Below are 19940 nucleotides of genomic sequence, written 5' to 3'. Positions count from 1 at the left end.
ACACAGGACAAAGAAAATTATAACCAGAAAAAAAAAAGATAAATAATAGACTTTATCAAAATTTTAAATGTCTGCTAATTAAAGAACATCATGAAGAAAATGGATAAGAAGCAAGCCACGGGGACTTCCCTTGTGGTGCAGTGGATAAGACTCCGCGCTGCCAATGCAGGGGGCCCAGGTTTGATCCCTGGTCAGGGAACTAGATTCCAAATGCATGCCCCAAATAAGAGTTCGCATGCCACACTAAGAAGCCGGTGAGCCGCAACTAAGGAGTCCACCTGCCACAACTAAGACCCGGTGCAACCAAATAAATAAATAAATAAATATTAAAAAAGAAATTCTACTTGTAATAAAAAAAAATTCAATATGTGATTTTCAATTTAAAAAAATTTAAAAAGAAAAAGAAGCAAGACACAGCATGGGAGAAAATATTTACCAAACATGCCTGATAATAAATTGGCATTCAGGATGTATAAAGAATTACTACAACTTGATAAATAGGCAAAAAAGTCAATTTTTAAAATGAGGAAATGACATGAACAGATACTTTACCAAAAGAAGATATACAAATGTCCAAGAATCTCAAGTAAACAAGTTCAACATCATTTGTCATTGGGGAGATGCAAATTGAAACCACATTGACCTACCACTACACACCCATTAAAATGGCTAAAATTTTAAAAATTGATAATACCAAATCTTAGAGAAGATGTAGAGCAACCAGAACTCTCATATATTTTAGGTGAGAGTATAAACAATATAATCACTTTGGAAGAAGATCCGGCATTTCCCTATAAAGCTAAATATATTCTTACTCTATGGCCCAGAAATTCCTCAACTAGCATTTAATGAAGACAAATGAAAACATATGTCCACACAAATACTTGTACAAGAATGTCCATAGCAGCTTAATTCATAATACCCAAAGCATAAAAAGACCAGTTATCCATCAAAAGGAAATTATAGCACAGTCATGCAAAAGGCAAATACAGTATATTCATAAAATGGAATACTTCTCAGCAATGTAAAAGAATAAATTATGATATAAATGATAATATACTTGAATCTCAAAATGTGCTGAGTGAAAGAAGTTTTCCTACAAAATAACACAAATGTATGATTACATTTATAGGATATAAAACATGCAAAATTAATCTACGGTGAAAATATAGAATATTGGTTCATCTCTGGAGGGGAGTAATGTGGTTGACTGCAAAAGGGTACTTTGTAGGGTAATATACCTTGATAGGGATTTGGGTAACACATTTGATAAAACTCAATGAATGGTACACTTAATACCTGTACATTTCATGTTTTGTAAATCTCACTTCAAAAGAAAAAGAACTATAAACAAATAGTAAAATCTAGCCAATGATATGCATGCTGAAATATTTAGAGAAAAATGTACTGATGTCTACAACTTACTGTGAAAAGTATAAAAAATTAAGATGAATTGGTAGATGGATAAATGGATAGATATATGATGAAGCAAATATAGTAAATATTAATAGAATCTAGATGGTGAGTATGCAGGTGTTCACTACAAAATTCTTTGAATTTTTGTTTTTATTTTTATTTATTTTTTGTTTTTTTAAACATCTTTATTGGAGTATAATTGCTTTACAATAGTGTGTTAGTTTCTGCTTTTTAACAAAGTGAATCAACTATACATATACATATATGCCCATATCTCCTCCCTCTTGCGTCTCCCCCCAACTCTCTCCATCCCACCCCTCTAGGTGGTCACAAAGCACCGAGATGATCTCCCTGTGCTATGAGGCTGCTTCCCACTAGCTATCTATTTTACATTTGGTAGCGTATATATGTCCATGCCACTCTCTCACTTCTTCCCAGCTTACCCTTCCCCCTTCCCGTGTCCTCAAGTCCATTCTCTTCCTGTCCTGCCCCTACATTCTTCAGAACCATTGTTTTTTTTTTAGGAGCTGGAGGAGTCGGGCTCCCGGACTCCAGACTATACTACAAAGCTACAGTAATCATGACAGTGTGGTACTGGCACAAAAACAGAAATATAGATAAATGGAACAGGATAGAAAGCCTAGAGATAAACCCACGCACATATGGTCACCTTGTTTTTGATAAAGGAGGCAAGAATATACAATGGAGAAAAGACAGCCTCTTCAATAAGTGGTGCTGGGAAAACTGAACAGCTGCATGTAAAAGAATGAAATTAGAACATTCCCTAACACCATACACAAAAATAAACTCAAAATGGATTAAACACATAAATGTAAGGCCAGACACTATCAAACTCTTAGAGGAAAACATAGGTCCAACACCCTATGACATAAATCACAGCAAGATATTTTTTGACCCACCTCCTAGAGAAATGGAAATAAAAACAAAAAAAAACAAATGGGACCGAATGAAACTTCAAAGCTTTTGCACAGCAAAGGAAACCATAAACAAGACCAAAAGACAACCCTCAGAATGGGAGAAAATATTTGCAAATGAAGCAAATGACAAAGGATTAATCTCTAAAATTTACAAGCAGCTCGTGCAGCTCAGTATCAAAAAAAGAAACAACCCAATCCAAAAATGGGCAGAAGACCTAAATAGACATTTCTCCAAAGAAGATATACAGATTGCCAACAAACATATGAAAGGATGCTCAACATCACTGATCATTAGAGAAATGCAAATCAAAACTACAATGAGATATCATCTCACACATGTCAGAATGGCCATCATCAAAAAAATCTACAAGCAATAAATGCTGGAAGGGTGTGGAGAAAAGGGAACCCTCTTGTACTGCTGGTGGGAATGTAAATTGATACAGCCACTATGGAGAACAGTATGGAGGTTCCTTAAAAAACTAAAAATAGAACTACCATACGACCCAGCAATCCCACTACTGGGCATATATCCTGAGAAAACCATAATTCAAAAAGAGTCATGTACCACAACGTTGCAGCTCTATTTACAAGAGCCAGGACATGGAAGCAACCTAAGTGCCCACTGACAGATGAATGTATAAAGAAGATGTGGCACATATACACAGTGGAATATTATTCAGCCATAAAAAGAAACAAAATTGAGTTATTTGTAGTGAGGTGGATGTACCTAGAGTCTGTCATACAGAATGAAGTAAGTCAGAAAGAGAAAAACAAATTCTGTATGCTAACACATATATATGGAATCTGAATTTTTTAGAGTTGCTGAAAAATGTCTTAACAAAACACTGGAGGAAAAAGTTGAGAAAGGGAGAATAGAAGAGATTGGAAAGCCTAGATGCCAAAAACCAGGAAGCAAAAATTTTTATCCGTGCACAGTACTGCCCAGGAACTATGGGACTCTGCTGACCAATATATGTCAGTTTGGAAGGGTATAATCTTATAATGGAGATGAATTAATCCAGTTATCCCAGCTTGACACTAGTTAATTAAGATCATCAAACTAACTCTCCTTGTTCTGATATTCAAGCTCAATAATATGATTAAATGACCAAAATCAATAATATAATTAAATGATTAAAATTTAAATGATTAATAGCTAGCTCCCTGGAGACTTTTATAGAGAGCAGAGAGAATATACTGGCCAATGAACAGGAAATTAAACTTTTTACTGTTAACTGATTAATGTGGGCATTATGATTTCTACAACAGACTTTTAAGTTTGGTTAGACTGAATTGTATACTTTAAACCTGATCAAATCTCGGTCTACCAAAAACAAAATTGATTTCTCAACTGGGAAAGCTGATTATAAGATTAAAATTAATGACTCATCTCCAATACAGAGTTCTAAGACCTTAGAATTAGAAAGGCTCTTGAGGTTATGCTGCTCATTGTCTACTTTTTTCTCATTATTCATTGTTGGGACACTACTGTCTTTCATGATTCCTTTCAAATAGAATTGGCTCCAAAAAAGCATTTTATCAGGCAGAAAAGAGAGAAGGCTTATACTGCTTTATGGAATAAATTCTATTAGAACACCCGAGTATAGATACAGCAAAGACAAATAGATCATATTCATAAGAAGTACACATTTAGGGCTTCCCTGGTGGCGCAGTGGTTGAGAGTCCGCCTGCCGATGCAGGGGACACGGGTTCGTGCCCCAGTCCAGGAAGATCCCACATGCCGCAGAGCGGCTGGGCCCGTGAGCCATGGCCGCTGAGCCTGCGCGTCGGGAGCCTGCGCATCCGGAGCCTGTGCTCCACAATGGGAGAGGCCACAACAGTGAGAGGCCCGCGTACCGCAAAAAAAAAAAAAAAGAAGTACACATTTAATTACCTGTGTGCCTTCGTTAGAAACATCTGGCAAAGAAGTCTGAGATGCTATTTCATGTTTTAGCAATGTTGCCTTATTTAGAAATTGGTTGATTTCTTCGGATTTTTCCTGGAGTTGATCTAAGGAAAAGAAAATAAAATTGAAATGATCTTTGCCTCAAGCCTGAAACTTAGTGAGTTATCTTCTAGGGATACACCATATGCTGTTTATTCTAGTTCAGTTATCTTAATTAAAATTACGATGTCAATACCAACATTTTATAAATTGTTTAAATGCTCTCAAGGACCAAAGGAAATCTCAGTAAACCTCCTTCAAAGGTAAAATAAAACAGGTCTAGGTATTTTTTTAAAAAGTCATTTTTCCTTTCCCCCTTGAAAATGCCCTTAGTGTTTTTTATTTTATTTTCTTCACTCTCCACATAAGCATTATAAATCCTACTGAGATTCTATAGCACAGTTTTAAACATGAACATGGTTCAATTAAGAGAACAGCATGCTCATGTAACATACTGTTCCCATGTAATGTCCCTTAAGGCTTTTTGGTTAATGTTCAGCTCTCTTCAATACAGATCTTCAATTTAATGCTTTCTAAAATCTTTCCTGTATGCCAATCTTTTAGAATTAAACTAAATCAGAGGCATGTATTACTTTAATAATAACACATTTAAAAAAAATAAGTTTTCTTTAAACCTCCTTAAAGGATAAAAGTTTTCTTTAAAAAGAAATTTTCACCTATAAGAAAAGCATTCAGATCCATCTTTAGAAGTAAAGATGACTCCACGCAATTCAGTCTCCCTACCTTTGCAGCTTGATTTGGCCTGAGTTTTCCACAAATTAATTCAAATCCTACTCATTTCAGTCAGTGAACCCTTCAGACCACAGTTATGTTTCACATAGGGTTCTTTTTAATGTCTGACACATTACTATCAATAGTTTTTAGTACTATAATAATAATTTTATTAAGCCAGATTATAACTTCAGTCAGAGATGGGAGAAATGCAACAAAGAGTTCAGAAGAGACACCTTTCTTAATCATTCTATTCATTCAATTGGTTTAAGCAAATGATGTCACTAAGAGGTCCCTGAAATTTTAAAGGGATGCTAGACAAATGGGCTTCAAATGCAATCAAATACTGACCTTCCAGGTGCTGAATGACCTGAGCTGAAAGAGCTGCCTGTTCACTCTTATCTTGGAGAAGCTTTGAATTTTGATCCTTTAGGGCATCACAGGCAGAGTGCAGCTCTTGTTCAGTCTTTTGAAGACTCAAAATGTGAGAGGTCTTCTCTGCCATTTCTGTTTTGTGCTTCTGCTCCAAAGCACTGTACCGGGACTGCAGTTCAGCCTGGGCTTGACCTGCCTGCTCAAGCTGTTCTAGAAGACGATGCATTTCTTCCTGCAGGTTATGGAAAGATAGCTTTCTCTCTGACACTTCAAGTTCCATCTTTTCCATCAGAATCTTGGACTCCTGTCTTTCTGTTTCTATAGTATTCCTTAAAGTACTCTGCTCAGCTTCTATCTGCTGTAACTGCTGGGAGAAAATCTAAGAAAAAAAGACAAAGCCTCATGAACCATAAATTCATTCTTTCATTTCAATAAGCATAGTGAACAGCCTCTTCTAGGTGAAGCCCAGGCCTAGACACTCAGGACCAAACCTACAATTCCATAAGACCCTTTGTTTTTGCTTCTTGATACTTTTGACAGTTTCTATTCATATATATATTTATTTGTGTCATTAGCTTTTCACTTATGTGTCTCCCAATACAAAATTAGTTCAATAAGGAAAGGGACTGTGTCTGTTTTATCATCACTGTTCTCCAGCATCTAGCATAATATCTGGCATACTGAGTACGTGGTACTCAATAAATACTGAATAAATGGATCCAGTCCCTGCCCTCAAGGAACTCAGAGTTCAGTGGGAGAGTCACACTTAAACAGATCATTACAATACAAAATATTAGAGGCCATGAGAGAGATACTTATAAGGTACTAAAAGGAGCAGAGAAGGGAAACTTACCATAAAGTCACACATATGTAACTATCTCCATAGTACCTATCTAGTAAGTAGCACAACTGGGATTTGAACCTGACTAACCAATGACAGCCAGAAAGGGGACTCAGGGTCAGGGTATGGGTTCTGTTAGAACTGGAGATATGGGAACATGTTTCTATGCAAGAAAGACAGTCGTTCTCAAGGAGAGTTGAAAATTAAGAAGAAAGGATATGACTTTCTCCAGCAGCATGCAGGACCCAGATGAACAAGCAGAGAATGTGGACCATAGCACTGATTCCACATTAGGATTTGGCTCCCTGGATGTGAAGGGGCAGGGACATAGGGCATCCAAGGGCTGGTAAAGGAGTAGTCCAAATGGTCAGTCGCAGATCTATAGCAGATAAGGAAAGGAGCGAGGCCAAGAAAGAACCAACATACCAGGCCAAGAAAGAACCAACATACCAGAGCAACACATGAAAGGATCAAGGAATCTTAATAAGAATGAAAGTCAGGACAGCCCAAGAAAGGGAATGACAGGATGGGCTACAGTCAGGGAATAGGATACCTGAGTTTAAGATTTTAGAACATCAGCATCCTTAATCACTTTAAATTTAAGGGAATATTGCATGGTGGGATTATTTCAAACCAACATAAAGTTAAACAACAAAACAAACAAAGAAGGGACAGTACATAAAGCACAAGAACCACTGAAGACAGAGAAGGGGTAAACTGACAGAAAAGAAACTCCTTAGAGGAAAATATGACATTCTAAAGAAACTAGGATCCTAGACCTAAAATCACAAAGGAAAAGAGCAACAATAAAAGATGTGAAATGTAAGCCTCATGAGGGAAGGAACTGTATATATTTTGCTCATCATAGTATCACCACCACTTAAGCACAGGGAATTTGTTGAAAGAATGAATAAATGGCATCAGTTCTCTGAAGGCTTCTAACAGGATTTTATAGCTGCTGCCTGGCAAACTAAAGTGGAAATGAATACTCCCAAGGCAGGTAGTAGAGATCACAAGGCAGTACCTGGTTTCTCTGTTCGGCAGCAGTCAGCTCCTGTTGCAGCAGGTCCACAACCTGAGTACGGCCCAACAAGGCTTCTTCATGCTCCTCAAGCTTCCTCTGCAGCACCCTCAATTTCTGAGAGGAAAACGTTTAGACATAATGTGCTAACACATGAGCATCATTATCTGCTTACCTTTCAAAATGTCAGGTAGACTTGTGTACTTAAAGATTTTTAGATGTTGAGGATGACAGATTAAAGGGTCGGACACCAGCATGCCATGCTTCCCATCCAGCAGCAACAAAGAATCTCCAAAAATGTCTTCTTCAGAGCACCAACAACAACCAAACTGACACAAGGAAGTCCCTGAATTAGGGAGCCTTTTTCATAATCAGATATTTATTACACATATCCACTTTTAAAATTATATAGTCATGTCCTGTACCTAAATAACATAGGTACATGTATATCCCACTCACCAAAGAGAATATTCTCTATAGGCAAGAACCATTTCTCTTCTAGTTTCATGCATGGGACAGGCACTTGATAAACATTTGTTGAATGTATAAGTCAACGATACACGTATATATTAATATTCTACTTTAAAAAGTGCTATATAAATTAACTTTATTTAGTGGTATATTCTGAAGGATTGCCTAGAACTTGGAAGAAGTTTTCACTCAAAAACAATTAAATGAATCAGCCATGAAATGCCACTGGAGTGCCTTTGGGTACCACACTGCACTACATACTAAACAGAAACAGATACTTTTGAGTTAGTAGATGATAAACTTAAAAACAATGAAGCCAATTTTCAAAAATAACTCAATGAATTAAAAATAATGAATGAGTTAATAAAAGACCTTATGGCTTCAAAATCACTGCTTTTTATCTTTAAATTTTCTAAAGTTTAAAACTGACTTCATTGTTTTTGAAGCTTTGGATCAGGTTTTCAAGGCACAAAGGTAGCTACAATCAGCAAACTAAAGAGAAACCAATTTCTGACTACCACATACATTTGCCAATTAAACTGAGCTTTTGAGTAGTGACAACCTGATTAGAGGGGTAAGAGGCAAGGTAAGGGAAAATAAATAAGCAATATGCAACAGAAGAGAAGAACACCAAAAAGAAGGCAATTAATGAGCAAACCCAGACCAAGTGAAGAGCAGTGGGTAAGGGTGGAAAAGTGGCTGTGATAACTTAAATGTTAACCAAAACTACAATCATTCTACTAAGTTTTAGCAACACACCTGTTGCATCTCTGTTTCCACATCTGCCTGGGTTACTAACTGAAGAAGCTCATCTTCATGAAGACGAACTTGTGTCTCAAAGCGGGCATCTTTCTCTCGGACCACCTGCTGCATGGAACTCAACTGAAGACACACACCAGAGAAACTATACAAGTTACACTCCCAGAATATCGCACAAACAAAACTCACAGACTATTCTCCAAACACAGACACTGAGAATTGATAGACAATAAGGTTTTCAGATTAAATTTTGAATGCCAAGGATGAGAATTCTGGAAGAGAGATAGGCTTTGATGCTAACTTCGGAATGAGAGAGAAAGCCTACCATCAAATTCAGAAGTCAGCCTAAACATAAATTTTGAATAAAAACTGTATTTGCATGGTTAATAGAAGTGTTTAAATATACAAGAGGTATATTTTTAAAAGATCTAAGGAGATTAGAATATTAAAGGTACAAAGTTAGATTCCTGTTAAGCCCTAGACAATTCTTTGAACATCACACTCACGCTCAAAAACTTTCAGTGAAATTCTCATGCCCTATAAATATAAACTTCAAACTAATGTATTTTTTACTCAAGATTCTCTACAACTGGCAATACAAATCTTTCTTTCAGATCTCATTTTCAAAGAATTGCTTCTACCAAAGAACTCGGTATATTTCCATTCAAATCCACACCACCTCCCCAGACAGCTATTCTCAACTGACATTACTTTCAGGCTTCTAGATCACCCTCATTTGTAACTGGCTCTTAACAAAATGAAATGGAAATAAATTGACTGGTTGTGAGTTGCTCGGTAGCAGTGTTTTTGTTTTGTTCATAGGTTTTTTTTGTGTGTGTGTATGTGTGCATGCACACCTGCTTATTCATTTCCTTGAGATCTGTGGTTAAGCATGCCAAACAGCTCTTCGCGTGTCCATTTTGCACAGGTCCTTCAACTATTGTTGATTTTTCAATTTGTGACACCTTGAACCAACCTTGGCTCTCCTTCTAGGTAGGAGAAAAAAAATCTTCATAATATCTTTGATTATCTGAATTCTGAAATCACTATGAATTTGAAATCCTGTGTTTCAAATGTATAGGCATTGGAGTCCTTCATGAGCCAAACACATCTACACATCCTTTCTCATAAATGTACCATATTCTTCTTCCTGAGACTTTGCTTACACCATTCCCCACAATTGGAACACCTTTCCCCACCTTGTTGAAACTATATTATCTATCCATCATAGTTTTACCTAAATCCTGAGTTTTCCATGTAACCTTCCTTGGTTGTCACATGCAAGTAACCCCTTTCACCTCTCAAAATACTTTGTTTGTATTGTTGCTTGCGATGCGCACTCTGAATGGCTTGTATTACGATGGATTTGTTAATTCACATAAATGTATTAACGGATGCATCATAGTGTGTGTGTGTGTGTGTGTATCTTGGCTTGCCATGTTTTAAGCCACTCGGTAAAAATATTTTGTATTTCTCCATCCTACACTGTACAAAAAAGGACACAATAAAAGCTAATAGGTAAAACTAAGGATTTTAGGATATCCAGTTTTAAATGTATACACAGCAGTAGGTCATCCATAGACAGAGAGCACCACTAATACTACAAGTTATCAATAAACACCAAACACCCAATGGATAAGATTAGCTATTATACAAAGGCACTTGAGGGAAAAAAGAAAAAAAAAAGTCTCTTAAGTCAAAAGCATTCCCAAAGGAAAAATATGAGTGGGTGGTCAAACTGGAAATTTAGAAAAATAGAGAGAAAGAGTTGAGGATGCCAGTCCAAACAGTCTGGTCCTGGTAGCAGAAATAACTATGAAGAAGAAAGTCACATACTGGTGCCTTTTAACATTGAATCACACAACCTATACCACTTTCTCATTACATAATCACTAAGTAATCTTCTGACTATAACTTAACTTATCATTAAGATTTTACTATAAAGAAATAATGGACCTAATCACTTGTATTTCTTTTGGTTTATCTAACAGTCTCTTTTGAACTTAGCATAAGCTCATTCCTTCCTAAAAGACAGAGTCTCTGTGTGCTATTAAAACCAAGTTTCTGGGCCTGTAGAACTAAGAAACAGCCATAAATTAAGCTATGGGTGTATTCATCAAGGTAAATAACACTTCTAATTTCTTCTACTACCACACCCTTCTAATTTCTACTGTAATATTCTAGCTACTATACTGCCATCTACTAAAGTTTTAAAAATAGACTGTCTGAATTGACTTGTCATGTAATAATCTTAAACTTTCATGATTCTTTATTCTAATGATTCTGAGGTACCTTCCACCCTACCTGAGCAGCTTGCTCTGCCTGTGTCTGGCTGAGCTGGGTTTGCAAAGTGCTAATGAGTTCCTCCTTCTCTTGGAGCTGTTTCTTCATCATTAAAAATTCTTCCATCTCTGTTGAACTCTTAGCAAACTGAAGACATAGAAGAAAAAAATATTTAAGCAAAAGAATTGGCACTCTTAATTCTTGGACCTCCCTTTCTCATTTTCCCTAAATACCTACCAATATCCTTCTAATTTCTACTTAACACTGAAGGGAATTGCATGTACTGTTTTTTTTTTTAATTATCAAAATTATTTGTCAGAGGAAAACAGGAACAATAGCAGCAGTTGCTCAGTTTCTCTGAATCCTCACAAAGAACCAGACAGTACAACTAGATAATAAAATCAAAAACCCATGGACAATATTTACAATAAATTAGGAAGGTAGTACTACAAACCCCAAAATACAAGTAGGTAGAGACAAGCCACCAAAAGACTCTGGTATTAGAGTCTGTACAATAGGAAGAAGGCAGCGACAGAGCAACATCTGATGGTCTTGAGAACAGGAAAACCCGCAAATAGCTAGTAAATTCTTATTGGAAAGCACAGTTGGCCAATCTTAGAACAACAGCTTAAATTGGCAGGGCTGTCCCATTCTCCAATACTGGCTGAATGCAAGGGGTCCACAGTAAAAAGGACAAAAGTGCTAGAACAATCTGGCCCAGCTGAAGTCTCAAAACTAACTCATCAGGGCTGCTTTCCAAGACACCAACTGCACCAAGAAAAGACTTCTAGGTGTGAAATAGAAATTAAACAGAATAGGGATAACAGAAATAGAAGACAAAGGGCTATACACGTGCTATAATATTCATTATCAACTATGATATATTCATATATCAATTCATGTGGCTATCAAGGGCTTGAAATATACTTAATGTAAATGAGAAATTTAATTATTAATATTATTTAATTTTAATTAACTTAAGTATAAATTATTTTTCCATTAAATACAATTGTGTTTTGGTATGATTATATTTCACTTTACTTGTTGCATCACATAATATACTGCTGAATTGTTGTGCAAGTAGTAAGTGTGCATATTGCTCCTAGTGTTACAATAAACATACCAGCTATCTAGCCAGTGGCAATGGATTCATTCCATTTAAATAATTTTTTTCCTACACACCTATGTGATGTGTTTATTAGAATACTTTATGCAGAGAGCATGAATAACAGTTGATACTTATGTAAATCATAATTGGTAATTAAAATATAAATACTTATATTTATTGAATTATTTTTCTAGTTCAAAAATAAGTATAGACACACTTTTAAGTTTAAAATAAAGGTGTACTACCGATGCATAGTTCATTCCTTTTTATTTCTAAGTAGTATTCCATTGTGTGTTTAAATATTCTCCTGTTGATAGACATGTTGTTTCAAGTTTTTGGTTTCACAAGTAAAGCTGCTCTGAACATGCATATACATGTCTTTATGTGGACATGTGCTTTCATTTCTCACAGATGTAGCTTTAAAGCCGTATGTTTTTCAAAGTCAAATTAACGATTCTAAGTAATTAACCAGTTTCTAAACATGGATGCAAATATTAAGGGAAAATGATGTTTCAGCACTCAGTTCAGTTATTAGAAAGTTTCTATATATGTATGGAACAACTTGAGTATATGAATCTATTTTCTCAACTGGAAATTTTATGAAATCTAAACACAGATGAAGTACTTCCAATGAAAATTTAGCATCCAAATTGATATATAATATAAAATACACACCAAATTTCAGACTTAGTGCAAAAAAAAGATTATAAATTTACACAAAAATAATTTTATATTAATGTTAAAAGTATATTTTTAATAAATTGAACTAAATGAAATATATTGTTAAAATTAAGTTTACCTGTTTCTTCTTTACCTTTTGTAATGTAGCTGCTAAAAAATTTAAAATTATACACATGACCCACATTATATTACTACTGAGCAAATTTGGTATAGACCAGAGTGAAGGGCAGGAAGAAGCAAGCCAAGAAATCTCAGAAATCCACCTGCCTTATCTTTGAACACAACACAAAAACAACAAAAGAAAAAAGTCTGTTAAATAAAAAAAGTTTTCCTGAATCAAGCCTCCTTCTAAAAGTTTAGGAAAATTAATTTCACACAAAAATAAGAAACATAAAATGATCAAGGTCAAATCCCATCCAAAGTTATTATTAAAAAAAAAAGAAAACTAAGGAGCAGGTGAGAAAAGCATACCATAGGCATGCTCAAAAAACAAATCGAATATGGATACCAAAGGGGGAAGTGGGGATGGGATGGATTGTGAGATTGGGATTGACATATATACACTACTATGTATAAAATAGATAACTAATGAGAACCGACTGTATAGCGTAGGGAACTCTACTAGGTGCTCTGTGGTGACCTAAATGGGAAGGAAATCCAAAAAAGAGGGAATATAAGTATACATATAGCTTATTCACTTTGCTGTAGAAACTAACACTACATTGTAAAGCAACTATACTCCAATAAAAGTAATTAATTAATTTTAAAAAAATCAAAATTGCAATTTATTTCAACAGGTGTTAAGAAAAATTAAGAAAATTATACAAGACATGAAAGAATAAAATTAAAAAATGAGAATTAGAAAAACTCAGAAATGAGGTGACAGAATTCAGGAAAAATTTGATTCTGCTGAATCAAAATGAATTCTGAAAATTCATTTCAGAAAAGAGCACAAAACAAGAAGGAACACAAAAGTAAATAAACATAAAATAGAATGCCTTTAATAAAATAAGAAGAAAAAAAGAAGAAACTTTTGAAATGAAGAGGTAAAAAGGAACCAAAAGTGACAAAATGGAAGATAATCAAAGATGGAACATATGGATAATAGAAGTCCCCAAAGAAGAAAACAGACTAAATACTACAGCTATATAATTCAAGAAAACTCTTCAGAAATAAAAATGTGCAATACCAAATATTGAAAAAGCATACTGGGTATCTACAAATATCAACCATGGATGACAAACACCAATGCACAGTCTAGTAAAATTACTAGACTTAGTGGGGAAGGAAGGAAGGGAGGAAAGAGAAGGAAAAGGAAGGAAGGAAGGAAAGTGACAGATTCATAGACAAATATTATAGAACTAATGTTATTAGTCATATAATAATCCATTGGGCTTTTAGTGATTTGTTAACTTAATGATTATGAGGTGATTTACACCCTTACCTGTGTAGCTTGCTCTGCCTGTGCCTGGCTAAGCTGGGCTTGCAAACTGCTTATTAGTTCCTCCTTCTCCTGGAGTTTATGTTTTATCTTGTCTACTTCCATCTCTTCTTCTGTAGAACTCTTGTCATGCTGAAAATGCAGGAGATAAAGTCATTTAAATAAAAGAATCTAATTTGCCCTATACAGCCATTTGATTATAGTGTTATCCAACTGATGGGAGCAAAAAATAACACCTGACCTAACAACAAGGAATGAATCTTAGAGTTTTCCAGTTTCAGTATGGCCAAGTAGCTCCTATTAGAACCATCCTCCCTCAGATAACCACTATAAACTGAACAATATAGAAAAACAGCTATCTGAAAATGCTGGAGAGCAACCAAAAGCAGGAAGATACCAGAGGGGAGCCAATACTTGGAAGAAATGGCACCATGTTTCCCATTTTTATAGTTTTTAGTCTGAGGACAAAACCAGTCAGTGACATACAGGACTAAAACATAACAGAAAACTCAGTCTCACTGCCTTGAAGAACAAGAGGACAGAATTCAGGAAAACAAAGCTGCTAAGTGAGGGGCAAAGCATCATAAAAGAGACAGTGGCAGGGAGGGGGGAGGAATTCAAACATTTCAATAATCTATTTTTTCCCAAAATCTCTTCCTTCGACTGAACCAGATTCTACCTCCCATCTGAAGTCACCACCAGCCTCTACCCCCCAAAATGAACCTAGCCTGCTTATTGGAACCACACAGAATAATTTCACAGTTTCTTCCACATAATAGTCAAGAATCTGAGGATTGCCATCATTTCTTCAACTATGCTTTCCAGAGACTATCAAGCTCTGTCATGGGTATACAATAGTTAAAGAGCTACTGTGACTGATTGCTGGAACTTAGAAATCATTTAATCCAACCCTTTTATTTAACAGAGGAAGGAAATGAAGCTACAAGATGCTAATTTGTTTAAGGTCTCAGAGCTTTAAAAAAAAAAGGTAGAGTATAAAATGGATGGTTTAAAAATCTAACAACATAGCAGAGGGAAAAAGTTAAAAGAAACAAAGCCACATGGGGAGAGACAGGTTGGTGTTACCACAGCCAGGGGGAAGAAAGAATAATGAGCGGAAAAAAAAAAAAGTAAGAAAAGAAGAATCAAAATGAATACATTAGTTGAGAAGAGTAAGAGAAGATTCTAAAATAAGCTTTGAGAAGTTAAATAAGGCTATCAATTCAGGAAAAGTAGTATCTTCTGAGCATTACACCCAGGAAGGAAAGACGAACCACAGTACTAGTGAGCTAACTAGTGACCCCAAAGGTTGTGCCTAGAGAATTGATTAAAATCTCATTTCCCAAGAACTAAAATCATTGTGAATAAGAATACTAGTGGGTCAAAAAATAAAACAGGGTGAAATCTAAGAAAAAATTAAAAGGTTTCTTACATAGAGTTACATCTAAGCTAACTGGTAATGTGTACTGTGATGTGCTGGCCTCTCTGTATTCTATTCCAAACTCTCCAAACAACTGAAGTTTCTTGTTCTCTAACTAGCTGGCTGAATGTGAATATTTGGGGTTTAACCATAGAGGAAAGGTAATAAGAACAAGTATTAGGACAATGCTCTATTCCTCAAAAGGCATAGGCACTTTCCTCACTCCTCTCTCCATCCCCAACCTTGAACGTTTTTGTTGGTGGCAGTCATAAACCTACAGAGCATCACTTAGAGGAGCCCAAAGTAATCTAGCTGATTAAGCCCACAATGCATGAAACTTTAATATACTATTATGTGGCCATATAAAGACAAAGGATATTCTGTATCAAGTCACTGAACTAAAGAATTTCAGAGGTGGGAGAAACCTTAGAGTTCACCTAGTTTAATCTTCTAACTAAAGATAAAACTCCTCCAAAAGCTATGTGCCTCTCCTACTTAAATGCCTCAATTTAATTTTTTTTTCTTCCTGTTAGCCTTTTTAACTCCCTGAAAGTCTAGGTCACAACTAATATTTAATTTCCATATTTTCTGTTGGCCTTTTATTCTGTTTGGCCCATAGCCCAGCTAGACTGCAAGCTCAAAAAGAAAGGACGGTATTGGGGACTTCCCTGGTGGTCCAGTGGCTAAGACACTGAGCTCGCAATGGAGGGGGCCTGGGTTCAATCCCTGGTCAGGGAACTAGATCCCACATGTCACAACTAAGAGTTTGCATGCCGCAACTAAAGATCCTGCATGCCGCAAATAAAAGATCCCGCATGCCACAACGAAGATCCCATGTGTTGCAACTAAGACCCAGCACAGCCAAATAAATAAATAATTTTTTTTTTTAAAAAAAGGACTGCATTGGGCTTCCCTGGTGGTGCAGTGGTTGAGAGTCACAACAGTGAGAGGCCTGCATACAGCAAAAAAAAAAAAAAAAAAAAAAAAGGGACTGCATTTAGTGCTGTATTACTTTAGCTTCATAAATTTTTGTGATTAGTGAAGATCTGCTATAATGAGAGCCTTTTTCTACTCAGAAAATGTGTATTATACCCAGTCACCATACCTTGGAGAGTTGCTCCTCTGACTGAGGTTCTGTAGACAGAACAGTCCCTCCTTGTGCCTTCATCTCTTCTATGTGTTTATTCAAAGAAGTTAATTTGGCCTTAGCATGAAGTTTTAGTTTTTTAATTTTGTTATCAGCAGCTTTTCTCTCTTCCTGTCAGAGAACAATGATGGTAAACACACAAATGCTTATTCATCACTTATCCAGCATATAACAAGTTATTCTCAGTAGGCATCATCTTAGACTAGTAGGGAAATCAGATTCTCTAATAATCTAAGTGAAGAAAAAAATCAAAGTGACTGTTATGTCTTTTATCAAGTGCTTGGCAAGAAAGGACAATGGTACCTGTAGAATTTCATCCTTCTGCTGTAGTTGAGCATCCTTCTGTCCAATGATTTCTTTTAGTTCCTGCACCAACTGTTCTGAATAAGCCAGGCGCTCCAGAACATCCTCTTGTGTTCTATCATTAAATTCCATGTCAGATTCTTGGGGTAATTCCTGGTATTTAGACAAAAAGTTGCCAATTTACAAGGGAAAAGGTATTAGCTTCCAAAGAGGAGGTCCTTCATTCCAACTTTATCTTATCTCTTGTCCAACTCATATCCTTACTTAAGAAATTTTTCCGAGGAGATGAGGACCCAGGGGCAGGGTATGGGTTGGAGGAAAGGAGGAGCCTTAGTTGTCAAGAATGGGGCTCAGCTTATGTAAATCTTGCAGCCTAGTGGTAAAATTCCCAGGGAATGAATGCCCTGGGCTGTGGAAGTCCTCCAGAGATGTTGCTTGGATATTATTTTAAGAGCTGTTTGGAGGGGCTGAGAGTTGTGGAAAAGGAGGGGGTGTGGAGGATGGTGGAGGGTGGAGGAGGGGGAATGGGTAGGGAGGGGGAACAAAGTGAGCACATGTGTACACTGTAAGGCGTCTAAGGCTGTGCAGGGATGGACAGGGACACGCTCATACTTACCTGGCAGAGGAAATAAAAATAAAAAAATTTTTAAAAAGAAATCTTTCCAATAGTAACTATCCAATATTAGTTATTACCCAATATTATTATTAACCAATAATTATTATCATAGCAATTGTAATATATATTAAGTATTTTGTAAATGTTAACTATTTTACAAACATTATCTCATTTACAGTCTTATCATACTAATTTTACCAAAGAGAAAAATAAAGGGAAGCAAAGATCACAAAACATTTAGTGGAAGAGCTCAAAATTTAAAATTAAGAGAGTAGGTGAATAAAATTCTCTTAATCACCAGGAAATACTGCTTGTCTTTTAAGAAAGTGAATGGACTTTTTTTGAGTCCTATGTGACCTTCAAAAAATACAATACAAACTATAAGAGAAGTGATAGATGAATTTACAATAGCAAACAGATGGTCTGAAACCCAAAAGGTGCTCCAGTTCCACCATTTGTTGTTTCAAACCTTTCCTATGAAACAGGCATACATACCCGAGGAGTTAAAATAATCTAGCACTAAGTAAGCCCCACGGGGACAAATGAGGACAATCTTTCTAATCTCATCCAGGACTTGATTCACATCACTGTGTCTCATAGGCTACAAACTTACAGGAAAAGGATAATTTACACCGTCTCAATATTTTTCTTAATCTTCTCTTCCACTTAGCACAAGGAAGGCTGCTCACACCCTTCTACCTTAAATTCTTGTCCTCAGAAGAACGTGGAACATATTTCTCATTAGTTTAATTCAGAACAGAGCTACTCACAGGTTCTAAGGAAGCCCTCATATTCTCATCAGTTTCATCTCCTGATAATTCATGCAAAACAACATTTGCTAATCCTGACAATCGGCTCAGCATTTCTGCAAGGAAAGAAAACATAAGAATCAGTCAAACAGATACATGCTTCTCCTATGATGGTAACTATCATCTACAAGTTAAATAAGAAAACTGTGCAGGTGATATATATTAGACACAGAGTACATCATCATGATGTCTTTAAAAAGGCATTTCAGTATGTACACTGTAGGCAAACACTGTTCTTTTCAGTGACAACTACACAGAGATTTTAATCACCATCACTAATGTTTTAAAAATGAAATACAAATACATAATTGTTTAGTGGAAAATAATACACTTTACAGGTTATCTTTAATGCCTTTTCTTTCATCATAATTTCATTGGCAAACATGGAGTTCTAACTATTCCTTCCCCTGCCAGACTATTATTCACTTCTAATCTGTCATATACACCCCATAATTCAACAAAATTTTTCTTTTTTTTTTTTTCTTTTTGCGGTACGCGGGCCTCTCACTGTTGTGGCCTCTCCCGTTGTGGAGCACAGGCTCCAGACGCGCAGGCTCAGTGGCCATGGCTCGCGGGCCCAGCCACTCTGCGGCATGTGGGATCTTCCCAGACCGGGGCACGAACCCGTGTTCCCTGTATCGGCAGGCGAACTCTCAACCACTGCTCCACCAGGGAAGCCCAAAATTTTTCTTTCTTGTGTGCCTCATGAACCTGTTCTTTCAGGAAGCTTTCTCAATAAACCATGTGGTTTCACTAAAATTTAAATGTAATCCTTGTTCAAAACATATAGCATTAAATGCACACATTAGAAAAAAAGGAAGAATGACTAAAATCAGTAGCCTATGCTCCTTCTGTAGGAAATTGAAAAAAGAAGAGCAAATTAAAACAAATTTAAGCAGAAAAAAGAAAATTAATATTAGAGCAGAAATTAATAAAATTGAAAATACAAAAATAGAGAAAATCAGTAAAACTAAAAGTTGATTCTTTGAAAACATGAATAAAGCTCAGTCAGACTGACAAACAAAAAAAGAGAGAACACACAAATTATCAATTTCAGATATGAAAGAGGAGAGAGACATCACTACTGACCTACCATACATTAAAAAGTAAGAAAGGAGCACTACAAATAACTCTATACCCATAAATTCATCAACATAGATGAAATAGGCCAAAATCTTGAAAGATATCAAGCCACCAAAACTCACTCAAGAAGAAATAGACAACCTGAATACACACACACACACACACACACACACACACACACGCACACATACCCTTTCTCTCTCTCTGTCTTCCTTTTTCCTTCATTATTTATTTAATCATTCATTCAGATCAGTGTCACTTACCAGTCCATAAACTCCTTAAAAGTGAGAATGTTAATGTTTTGATAGGAAAAATCAAAATAAACTGGACTGTCATAGCATTATTATAAGCAATTATACTGAGTGACAAAATATTATTCGGCTTTTAAAATCCTCAGCAGGAAGAAATGTAAAAGCTATTGCACAAAATAAGCACTTGAATAAAACTAGTCTCTGCTATAGTTTTCTTCCACTCAGTAACAGTGTTTAGGGCAGCCATGGTCATTAATTAAGAAATGGCAAGACCTTTGTTTCTAAAACAGGTTACTTAGA

The 19940-nt window shown here is 36.0% G+C and overlaps 1 protein-coding gene across 8 annotated transcripts in view; it reads right to left on the bottom strand.

Annotated features, from left to right (window-relative positions):
• GOLGB1 (golgin B1) overlaps positions 1-18360 on the bottom strand; it is a gene marked incomplete at its 5' end in the record, with an annotated part of 66869 nt that extends 48509 nt beyond the window's left edge. For 2 of the 8 annotated variants that reach the window (XM_079704186.1, XM_079704188.1), the window contains 9 exons: positions 4249-4364; positions 5383-5785; positions 7272-7385; positions 8499-8621; positions 10803-10919; positions 14015-14143; positions 16537-16689; positions 16882-17034; positions 18268-18360. In XM_079704186.1, coding sequence (XP_079560312.1) covers positions 4249-4364; positions 5383-5785; positions 7272-7385; positions 8499-8621; positions 10803-10919; positions 14015-14143; positions 16537-16689; positions 16882-17034; positions 18268-18360 — 1401 coding nt within the window. Of the gene's footprint in view, positions 1-4248; positions 4365-5382; positions 5786-7271; positions 7386-8498; positions 8622-10802; positions 10929-14014; positions 14144-16536; positions 16690-16881; positions 17035-18267 lie in introns of those variants that run through there. The other 6 variants (XM_079704190.1, XM_079704189.1, XM_079704187.1 and 3 more) reach the window with 5 other exon arrangements.
• Positions 18361-19940: the final 1580 nt, after the last annotated feature.

This window comes from Hyperoodon ampullatus (genome assembly GCF_949752795.1).
Source record: "Hyperoodon ampullatus genome assembly, chromosome: 5".
NCBI classification, from domain to species: domain Eukaryota; kingdom Metazoa; phylum Chordata; class Mammalia; order Artiodactyla; family Ziphiidae; genus Hyperoodon; species Hyperoodon ampullatus.
This window is presented reverse-complemented; position numbering and strand designations above follow the sequence as displayed.